We start from the raw sequence: 11,489 nt of genomic DNA, 5'->3' as shown, positions 1-11,489 counted from the left end.
ATTGTGATACCACATTGGTGAACTTTTCTCTTATCACTGAGTGCTGCCCGATTCCATGGTAAGCTCAATGACAAGGGACCTCCTTTTTATAGCCGAGTCCGAACGGCGTTCCACATTGCAGTGAAACCACTTAGAGAAGCTTTGAAACCCTCAGAAATGTCACCAGCATTACTGAGGTGGAATAATCCACCGCTGAAAAACTTTTTGGTGTTCGATCGAAGCAGGAATCGAACCCACGACCTTGTGTATGCAATGCGGGCATGCTAACCATTGCACGGTGGCTCCCGGTGCAATGGTTACCATGGAAATCGGTTGGTGCGTTCTGGAGCCATTGCGTCAGGAAGGAAAACCCCACTTATTTTTATATAATAGATTTTGTCAAAATTTTATTACTATAGAAAATTTTGTCAAAACTTTATTTCTATAGAAAATTTTGTCAAAATTTTATTTCTATAGAAAATTTTGTCAAAATTTTATTTCTATAGAAAATTTTGTCAAAATTTTATTTCTATAGAAAATTTTTTCAAAATTTTACTTCTATAGAAAATTTTGTCAAAGTTTTATTTCTATAGAAAATTTTGTCAAAATTTTATTTCTATAGAAAATTTTGCCAAAATTTTATTTCTATAGAAATTTTATTTTATCGTAGTTGGATAGGAAAAACTTGCAAAATCTACCAAAACATCAAGCATTCGACCAATCTACCAAACAGTAAAAAATCTACCATGTTTAGTAGAATTCTACCAACTGTGGCAACCGTGATCACAAGGTCATCCATAATTGTTTTATTGATCAGAGTAAAAGTTTTAACCCAACATCTGTTCCTTCAAATATTCTAGAAAAATATACTATGGCCAGGTTTGTCATGTCAGCGTGCATAACAAAAATTGCCATTACATTCTACTTTTTTGTGAAATTAGAACATCAAATATCATTTCAAGGTAAATTTTTGATTTCTATAAAGCTTCAGATTGTTTATTCCACTAAAATTCTATATTGTTCTTAATCGTTCAAGAACTTCGCCTAATATAGTAAACATTGTTCTGGTTTAACTTGCTTAAGATCATATTTCTTTAGCACTTTATTAGTATGTTATTTATTGGTTTATGTGTTTAATGTAAATAACTTTTATTTCTAGCTTTTGTTTTCTTATATTTTTTTGTTTTTGTGAAGAATCTACAAACTAGAAAAATGAGTCGTCAACTGGATGTGAATGATGATGACTCTTAGTTTTCCTTGCATATGAATGTTTATGTAAGTTTGTTGTTTTTATATTTTAAATAATTTCTTTTAGAAATAAGGTATTTTTCTCTCATTCTGAAAAAGGTTGTGGTTGTGAAGAAGGTTTTCGAATATTTTAATTAAAAATGTTTGTGTTTGCGAATAAAAAGCCTGTATTCGTTCTTCTGAGTTATAAGTAGCATAGTAAGAACAATGGACGCACCAAATTTCCATCGATTTCCGGATATTCAGTCACGTTTCTTTTTACGTCTAGGCTTCTTCTTCTTTTTTCTTCGCTCCTATTTCTTACTGCTCTTCGTATTTGTATCCTCCTTGCTCTTGTCGGATTTCTCTTCAGCACCCTTTTTATCCTTTGTCTCCTTATTCTCTTTATCCTTACTCTCTTTACTCTTATCTTCGGACTTTTTATCTTTGCCTTCCTCAGCATCACGATTTGCCAATTTATTGTTGATGAGATTGTGCAGGGCGATAATCGAACGTACCATGGATGCCAAATATACAACTAACATTTGATCGTTGGTCTTGACATACATGGTTTCAGTGAATTGATCATTTGTAATATCGGGCAAGAGATTAAAGATATCCTGCAGCTGATATACAATTTGATAATTAATGGGCATTTTACCATCACCGACACGTTGTAGATAGTTTTTGATATCACTTAATTGGGCTTTGAGACCCCGCAGTCCCATCAATTGGTTGGTGATTTTCTGTGAAAGACTACCCACTGTGGTGTCTTTAATGTCACGCAGTAAATGTTCCACTCCCACTTCTTCGGCTTCCTCTGCACCAATCTCACTGGGGACATGCTCAAAGGTTTTGCAAGTTGGTGAGCCATCATCATGGACTTCTTCCACGGCAATATAGGCTTCTGTTGGTAAACCCAAATCTTTTGGTTTAGCATCTATGATCACCAATACAGAATTGGGACAATAACGGCGTATCAGTTCGTTAATGGCAATGTCGTTTTGATGTAACTTGGGACCAGTGTGGTACCAGCCCACTACACGTTCTTTGGCATTGACTTTTTTGAACATGCCATACATATTCTCCAAATAGTCATGATCCAAAAACCATACTGATTTATCTTTGTCGTCCTCATCGAAGGGGACTGAAAACAAAAGGGGAAACCACATTGGCCATGAAACGTACAAATTTATATTTACTATGGTATCTATGGACTAACCTGCAAAACTGTTGGATATATCTAAAATACCCTTGGCCCTCCAACATCCAAGCAACACACCAACAACTCTTTTCTGGTTACCAATTTTTCCCATACGATTGAAATGATCCACCACAGACAATAGCACCAAAGGATGCACAATGACTTTGTTTACCAAAACTTCTGAAGTAGGCATTTTGTAAGATCCCTTTTAGTTTGTTTATAATAAAATGCAATTCCTTAAATTTTGTTTATATGCTCCAAGAGCTTTGTGGTCTTAATTCTTTCACAAATCAAAAATTTGACCGGAATCTTTGCACTCAAGAAATGACAAGCATAATTTCTAAAGACGTTTGTTTTTTGTTGTCATCAGATAATGGTTGGTAGCAATGAAACGCCCCTATTGAAAGGCGTAAACGTCGACGGAAAGTCAATCGAACGACGCAAGCAAAGCTCAAAGGCGTAGCCAAATGTACGATATCGGCGATGTTTTTTCATTGACTGAAATGCCGACAACTGCTAAAAACCTGTGCTGTGGTTGTTTTTCGCATTGAAATTTTGGGAGTTACTTAAGTGACACTGCAACAATCGCCAACTGTGATGCGGAAAGCGTATGAAAAGGTATGAAATATATTGGAAAGTGTTGTGCAAATGGCGCCACCCTGCCAACATTTTTTGAATTTGATGGCGCTTCTGAGACTGCTAATGTGCCCAAATTTTAGTTATCCAAACATTTTATGTACAGTTGGGCCAGACAACAATTGGTTGCTTTAACAAATTTTGTCGGTTATATTCTGATAGTAGATGGGACCAAATAATTTGATTGGCAAAAAAAATGGTTGGTACAACAAATTTGTTTTCTGTGTTTATTTATACGGGCACTAGCAACTAGAGGATATCGGCCTAAACGAATTCTATGTTGGAAGTGTCCAGAAAAGAGATAGAAGTGCACAGAAAACACATTCAGGAAGTTTTCTTATTTCAGTGTACATTGATAATAAAAAACTGAAAACCGGTTTTTATGTTACTAAAAACACCGGTTCTACGGGTCCACCGAAAATGGGATTTTATACAAAACCGACGATCGGTGCAAAACGAAAAACCGGTCCACCGGTTTCATACAAAACCGACAATCGGTGCCAAACGAAAAACCGGTCTACCGGTCTTTTTATTTGCATTTGAATGCTTTGTCAATACTTGTAGTATACGCGTTTGGTTCGATAAACGAAAAGTATGGACCTAACACCGTAAATGGTTTGATGTGCTCAGTAGCCAATTTCCCATCTTCCTACGTCTATTGTCTTTGATCACTACCACGATTTGTTTTAAGAAGCAATAGGTTTTTCTAAAAATAAGCATCTACTGAAGTGAGTCTACAAAGTTCGTGAATAGACCTAATTATGTAAATGCAATCAACCCTGGAACTAATGTAAAAGCGTTTTGCACGCTTTAAAAAGAGGTTGACATCACTAACGCTAATATATTGCTTCCTATTTACCGTTATTTTGTGCACAAACGCCGCAAATCCGTGATCAATGAAGAAAAATTAAACCAATTTATTGTAAAAACATAAAGCGAATATTTTACGGAGCAACAATAAATACGGACAAAATAAAGCGAATATAATGTCTAAATTTGTGGAAGCTACAATTTCAATTGAAGATGAAGTACAAGTCATTCAATGGCTTAATGAAAGAAGGGTAAATTGAATTTATTATAAGAACTATATAATTAAGGAAGTTGTTGATTCCTAGTTAATAATATTCTTATTATATAGAATTTGATTATAGAAGAGTCCCGACAACGGTTAGAAGAAGCCAGAAAGAAAAATGAATTACTTTCTGCGCAAATTGAAGAACAATCTAACAAATCGCTTATGCATATTAACTCCTCCTTTACGATCAATCAAATCTGTGCTGAGACATTGCAAACATGCAATGATTACATAACAACAAAACTTCAGCAAATAAAAAGAGCCAAAGAAACGATAGAGGATAAAATGAATGAAGAAGCCGAGCGCTCCAGGCGATTAGTTTATGAGATGTTACTAAGGGATGATGTTGCCTTGCAGGTATTCATTTTGGGAATATCTCCGAAAGTGAAGATCTTAATATGAAATTGCGCATATGTTTTGTTTTTGTTTGTAGCCATATCATGATGTCGAGACGGCCACTGAAGATCTCATTGAAAAGACTGAACAAAAAAATAAGGATATAAATGACATAAAAGAAGCAAGGTCAAAGTCTCATTGCGATATTAAAAATCAATTTGCAGAGATTATACAAAATTACAATAGTTTGGAAATGCTCACCAAAGAACTATGGTAAATTAATACAATATCAATTCCAAAAAACATATGTATATGGTGATGGATATATTTCAAATTTTTTGTAGTTGGGATGTTACCAATGGTCGTAGCAAACTAATCGACAATGAAATTTTCATACTGAATGGAGATTTTGAGTCGGATGATGAAGAATTGGATTCTTTGAAAATTCAAGAGTTAAACGCTGATATCGCAAATATTGAAGCTGAATTGTCAAAATATTCAGAAACTATTTAGAAATCCAATTAAAAATAAGAATAATTTTTTAAAATATATTGACCACAACAATTATTTAAACTTAAGGTTGAAGAAGAGGGCAATGACGTATTTTAATAGTATATCTCTAAGGAAATTGTTAAGTCAAAGAATTTGTGAAAACGTATTGCTATAACCCGTACACCATAATCACATTTTAATTTTATATTTTATCTTCTATAACGATTTTTCTCTAAATAATTTGTCAGAATTGAACAAAAAATAGATAATTTGTGTAAAATAATTAAAGCTGTAATCTGTTTTTCATACTTGTACAATAATTTAAAGATAGTCCTTTAACCCGGAAAGTCATCCTTATTTTTTGTACACTAACGTCATCCTTCGCCATTTTGACTACGGTTTATTTCAAGATAATTTTCATCATGAGCAAAAATAAGAACCAAAACTGAAGTTATTTTCTTAATTAACATAAAACAAAAATTCATAAAATGGTTGAATTAGTATAACTTAAACTTATCTTTTCCCATTTGACTAAATTGCATTTAATATCGAAAATGAAATGCGTCGTCATTTTGACGAAGGATAACTGTCTAGGGTTAACTGAACTTAATGAGTTCTTAATATATATAAGATTTAAGTGAATTTAATATCCCACCACCAACCAACATTTTTGTATTCTAATAAATTTTCAACTTAGTTGATATAATTCAAATAAGACCACAAGCAAGTTGTGGGCACGCCTTCAAAGTTTTCCGTACCCTCGAAAAAAAAATCTTCATTACGAAGAGTCCAGCGAAAATGTTACGCTATTGCCGAAATTATGTATATTATGGCCGAAATTATGCATATTACATTCTTTTCAACACCACATTCTAATACTATTGACCTAAATTCTATAGGGACATTTTATATAAAGTGCAATGTAGGATTTTTTTAAATGATAGGACAAAGTTAAACAAATCCAATTGAACATTTGAAAAACAGTCAAATCTTTCAATCTTGGACACTTTGAAAATCGGACACCTCTTAAAAGAGCACAACTGTCGTGAGAAGTTTGCTATATTAACATGCTAAAATTAACCTCCCATAACTGGACACCTCCCAAAAGCGGACAAAATTTAGGCGACCGTTTGTGTCCACTTCTGACAGGTTTCAGTGTATAAGGAGTTTAGAATTTTGTAGACTTCATAGGTTAGGTCAGGTGGTACCTTGCTGTTATAGTGCAGACGTACTAAGCCTATCATTTATTTTCATACCAAAAATCAATAATAGACTAAAAACAACAGGCATCACAAATTATTTTAATTAAAAAAAAATTAATAAAAAGTTTTAATGGATTTCCCTCATATCAATGATTATGTTTACGTCATTTATAAAAGCAAAAATAGTATAGAATCATTGAATATTCAAATTCAAGACAGGCATGCAAACTAATATACAATAGTGCCCTCCAAATATGGGCTCCAAAATGTCTTGTAGATTGACTCATTTTGTCTGAGACTGCTGTTTGTAGTAAAGTGTATGACAAAGCTTTGTTATTGATATGCAATCAAAAGTTTGTATTTGTAGTATTCTGTGGATCTAAAAAACCATACTTTGATGGGAACGAATTTCGGGAAATCCCATTCCAAAAAGATGTTTAAACTTTTTTATATAAGTTTTATTATTTTTCTATACGTCAATCTTTCGTTGTAAATATCAACTAGGGCTGTCATTCGGGATCGACTTTTATAAATCTCGTGATTCGGGATTTCAAAATATTGAATCCCGGCATTTTCCATGATTTTTTCGGGATCCCTAAATTGTCGGGATTCTTGAAAAAAATTTAATTAGTAACAATCTACAGCGCCAAAACCAATTTAGTATAATTCAATTTTATTAACCAAAAAGAACATAAGAGTAAACTAAAAAGCAATTTCAAATTGCTATCATACTTAACGAACACTAGTCAAACTCAAGATGGTAAAGAAATAAAAACAATAGAATTATGACAAAATAAATTAAAAAGAAATTTCATATTGCTGTCTTACTCAGCAAAAGATTTTGATTGCACGTCATCATTTTAAGTAACTTCTTAAAAATTACCAGGTATCCAAATTTTTATCAGATAAACGCATTCTTGTCATATTGTCGACACACCTTTTATCATTGTTTTTATTTTATGTGGCACGAATTCCATTTCACTTGAAGAAGAACCTGATCGATTTTTCACGATTACACTTCCAAAATCTACTTTAAATAGATTTCAACTGTCATTTTCCTTATAAAAAAGGGATTTCAAATCAAATTTAGTATAATTCGAGCCTAAAGGCCGGTATGCACCTCTAGCGAAATTTTCGGTAGCGAAAATTTTTTAAGTCTACAACAGAAAAACAGGGCTGTGTACACAAATTTTAACCAGCTAATCGCTTTTAAAATTGTTAATATATGTTCCAAATATTCCTCAAATAAATTGTTTATTATTTACAGACCTTTTAAAACTTTTACGCACACAATGATTGTAATAAATTAAATGTTTGCTGCCAAAATATGCTTTTGACAACCCTGTTATTTTCATTAGAGGTGCGTACCAGCTTACGAAATTGAACGCTACCGAAAATTTCGTCAGCATAAATAGCAATGCATTTCTTATGGGAATGAAATTTTTCGCTAGAGGTGCATACCGGCCTTTACAGCCTGTTTCTGTATGTCGAACGAGCACAATCGATCGACTGAAATCGACACAAACAGCTGAATTTATAACCAGAAATCAGCTGTTTCTATGCATTCCAGTCGATCGACAGAGCTCGATCGACATACAGAAACAGGCTGTTAATGTGAATGAGCTATTAGAAAAGGCTTGAAATAAACATTTCTTGTTGGTCATGTAAATAAACAACCGCAATCAAACGTTTCCGCCGACGTTTTTATTGAGCTTAATCGCGTTGAGTATGACAGTGCGGCAACAATACGAACAACAAGTTGTCATCAGTTAGCAGATGTTTTTATTTGATAATTATTGCAAATATTGCCCAATCAGAAACTGAGTGGACATTCGCGGCTATAATTTCACAGAAAATGTTCCAAGGCATTTTAAAAAGCTCTAGTAAAATATTTATTAATCAGGGAAATTTAAAAAGATATTTGGCCCACCATGTAAATTCTACAAAACGCGTTTGTATTGTAGGAGCGGGTCCAGCTGGTTTCTATGCGGCACAAAATATTTTAAAACATCTCCAAGATGTGAAAGTCGATGTCATAGATAAACTTCCCGTTCCCTTCGGTTTGGTAAGGTAAGATATCGAAATAAACTTAAAGTGTATAAGCTGCTGTTGTGTTGAAGGGCGTGAATTTTGCTATGGGATCAACTATAGCATGGAATACATTTTGAAAGTAGGCTAAAATATAAAAGATTATTAGAGAAAATTTGTTAATCATATAAATACAAACCTCCTAAGCCACTTAGATCAAAAGTAGCTTTCGTTCCGGCAATAAAAAAGATTACTATTAAAAGAAGTTGTATATTAACCAAACAATTCATCTTTAATCTCAATATGAGTGCATTTTAAGTTTCATTTTATAGGTAACACAATATATATGGAATTCCGAAACTCGTACGTTTTGTCTCATTTGTATTATTTTAAATCAACAAATGTTTTCATCTTATCTCTCATGGTATAATGACTTATGCCATTAACGTCTTGGAGTTCAATGAATAAATATACATATTTTGTTTGTCGTTTTTTTCGTAGATTTGGTGTTGCTCCCGATCATCCAGAAGTGAAAAATGTAATTAATACCTTTACAAAAACTGCCGGAAATGAACGTTTCAGTTTTTATGGCAATGTAGCTTTGGGGCGAGATGTTACACTTAAACAACTACGGGATCGTTATCATATAGTCCTTCTTACATATGGTGCTGATCAAGATCGTCATTTGGGTATTGAAAATGAATCACAAGCCAATGTTCTATCCGCACGTAATTTCGTTGCGTGGTATAATGGTCTACCCGGAGCGGAAAATTTAAACCCAGACTTATCTGGCCAAACAGTAACTATTGTGGGTCAAGGAAATGTTGCGGTGGATGTTGCCAGAATGCTTTTAAGTCCTATAGATGAGTTGAAGGTAAGCCAAATTTAATTTATAGAAAAAAAAAACGTAATGGGTTATTATCGAAAGCAATCTAAAAGTTTCATGGTAAGATATTGTAAAAATTGTAGTTGGTATTCAAGACGTAGTTTTTTAGTTCCGGTATACTATCGTTTACATTCTGTGAATAATGCATTTCCGTATTTATTTATACCAGAAAACCGACATAACCTCATATGCCTTGGAATCCCTCTCCGGTAGTAAAGTAGAAAAAGTATATCTTGTGGGCCGTAGGGGTCCGTTACAAGTAGCTTTCACTATTAAAGAATTAAGAGAAATGTTACGCCTGCCTAATGTAACAACGCATTGGCGTCCAGAAGATTTTCAAGGTATAGCCGATGTTATAGAGAAACTGGCTAGACCACGAAAACGTTTAACAGAGCTAATGCTGAAAAGTCTAAGTGAACAAAAGCCACAAATTGAAACCAAAAAACAATTCCTACCCATATTTCTAAGATCACCAAAACTATTAAAAGACCAAAGACTTTTATTTACTGTCAATGAAATGAAACAAGACAATGCTGTGCCCACTAACTTAGAAGAAAGTCTACCTGCAGATTTAGTTTTGAGAAGTATAGGCTATAAATCATCATGTGCTGATACGGATATATGTTTCGATTCGAAAAAAGGACTTATACCCAATGTAAATGGACGTGTAATGAAAAATACAGATGATGCTACAAGTGTGGACAATGGCTTATATACTGCGGGTTGGTTGGCAACTGGACCTACTGGTGTTATTCTGACAACAATGAATGTAGCATTTTCAGTGGCTAAAATGATATGTGATGATGTTTTCGCAAAGAAAATTAACATGGACGAAAGTAAACCAGGACTGGAAGATCTTTTGAAAGACAAACCTTATCTCACTTGGCAAGGCTGGGAAAAAATCGATGCCGAAGAAGTTAAACGTGGTGCTGCTGTAGGCAAACCGAGGGAAAAAATTGTAAATATTGAAGAAATGCTTAAAGTAGCTGGTGTGTGATGCAATGTAAATATTATTTTTAAGGCACAAACGAAGTATATAGTAAATAGCAAAAATTCATAGACATGGTTTTGAAAACCATTAATTTAAGTTTAGTTGAAAAATGTAAATAAATTTGAATAGGCAATACTTATAGTCTGAGATTATTATACAGACGAGAGAAATAAATAAAGTTTTTAAAACCGCTAATAATTGTAACAAATGTATTTAGACATTACGTCTTTTGACTTTGCCTATATTTCGAAATCCAAATATGTGGCTAAACAACGGTCGAAACATCGACCGGAAAGTTGATGGAATTTATAAGGTGTAATCTCTATCGATGCCTGGACTAGACTATGCTCGATTCTGAATTTTTAAAAATTCATTGAATTCTCAGGCGAAAAAAATTAAAAATACTCATGTCCCTTATCTCATACGAAATGAAAGAAATTTGTTTTTTGCTCTTCTATTGGTGCCCTGTTCCTGTAAATCGAACGAAACCCCATTCCAAAGGAAATCAGTCACTCTAATTCGAATCAATTTGGGTTTCTATTAGAGGTGTGCACGTGACACGAAATTGTCGTGACTCACGAAAATGTTCGTGATTCGTGCGTGAGTCACGCTCATGACAACAGCGTGAGTGTGCGTGAGCGTGATTAACAAACCAAAATGTGCGTGAGCGTGAGTCACGAAAATAACATCCTCGTGAGTGTGCGTGAGTAACGAATTACACTCACGAAAATATTCCTGCTCACCAACATAAAACGCTTAAGAGTTAAATTCAATTACAATTTTAGTGACACCTGGGATGTAAAGAGTTTAATAACACTCGATTTTAATAATACTCATGTTTTCAGACACTTCGGTAAGGTAAATTAATCATAAAATTATTCGTGAGTCACGATATTTTTCGTGAATCACGGTATTCATTGTGAGTCACGATGTTTTCCTGCGTGAGTACAAATTTTCTTTTCGTGAGTGGGCGTGAGCATGAGTCCTACCAAAAAATATCGTGCGTGAGTATGATTTTTCAGTCGTGAGTGTGCGTGAGTAAACTATTACTCACGTGCACACCTCTAGTTTCTACATATTTGAAAGTTCGTTTCGTTTGTATGATAATGCATTGACTATCAAAAATGAGTAGTCTCCAATTGTTGACCTGACAATTTATTCAAATTTTAACAATGTTTTTAGTTTTTTCTACACTACAATATATACGTTTGACGTTCGTTTCCCACTTGTCGAAGTGACTTTCGAAATAGAGAAAACAAAATCAATTTCCTTTCTTTTGAAATAGGAAAGAAAGCTTTCGATATACAGTAACAGTCCATTCAACTGTTATAAACCTTATAACAACGATGTTTGGAACTTGTTTTTTTCCGGAAATGTTAAAGGCGTTATTACGGCAAATTAAAAAAAAAATAGTATTCCTTTATTATAGTAAA

At 33.7% G+C, this 11,489-nt stretch overlaps 3 protein-coding genes across 3 annotated transcripts; 2 read left to right on the top strand and 1 right to left on the bottom strand.

Moving 5' to 3' along the window:
* Positions 1–1,038: 1,038 nt before the first annotated feature.
* On the bottom strand, positions 1,039–2,742 carry Rpn8 (regulatory particle non-ATPase 8). The gene is made up of 2 exons (XM_075310044.1): positions 2,429–2,742; positions 1,039–2,353 (listed from the first exon to the last, which is right to left on the bottom strand). The coding sequence occupies exons 1-2, from the start codon at positions 2,601–2,603 to the stop codon at positions 1,521–1,523; spliced, it is 1,008 nt and encodes a 335-aa protein (XP_075166159.1). The 5' UTR covers positions 2,604–2,742; the 3' UTR covers positions 1,039–1,520.
* Positions 2,743–3,894: 1,152 nt separating this feature from the next.
* LOC142238728 (uncharacterized) lies at positions 3,895–5,006 on the top strand. Its single transcript, XM_075310439.1, has 4 exons — positions 3,895–4,107; positions 4,185–4,478; positions 4,555–4,730; positions 4,802–5,006. The coding sequence occupies exons 1-4, from the start codon at positions 4,033–4,035 to the stop codon at positions 4,968–4,970; spliced, it is 714 nt and encodes a 237-aa protein (XP_075166554.1). The 5' UTR covers positions 3,895–4,032; the 3' UTR covers positions 4,971–5,006.
* A 2,888-nt stretch (positions 5,007–7,894) lies between these two features.
* On the top strand, positions 7,895–10,264 carry dare (NADPH:adrenodoxin oxidoreductase, mitochondrial). Its single transcript, XM_075310901.1, has 3 exons — positions 7,895–8,221; positions 8,681–9,053; positions 9,235–10,264. The coding sequence occupies exons 1-3, from the start codon at positions 8,007–8,009 to the stop codon at positions 10,060–10,062; spliced, it is 1,416 nt and encodes a 471-aa protein (XP_075167016.1). The 5' UTR covers positions 7,895–8,006; the 3' UTR covers positions 10,063–10,264.
* The last annotated feature ends 1,225 nt before the right edge of the window (positions 10,265–11,489 follow it).

The sequence above is a fragment of the Haematobia irritans genome, chromosome 5 (genome assembly GCF_050003625.1).
Source record: "Haematobia irritans isolate KBUSLIRL chromosome 5, ASM5000362v1, whole genome shotgun sequence".
In the NCBI taxonomy this organism is placed as follows: Eukaryota; Metazoa; Arthropoda; class Insecta; order Diptera; family Muscidae; genus Haematobia; species Haematobia irritans.
Note: the sequence above shows the minus strand (reverse complement) of the source record. Positions and strands in the feature narration are given on the sequence as shown.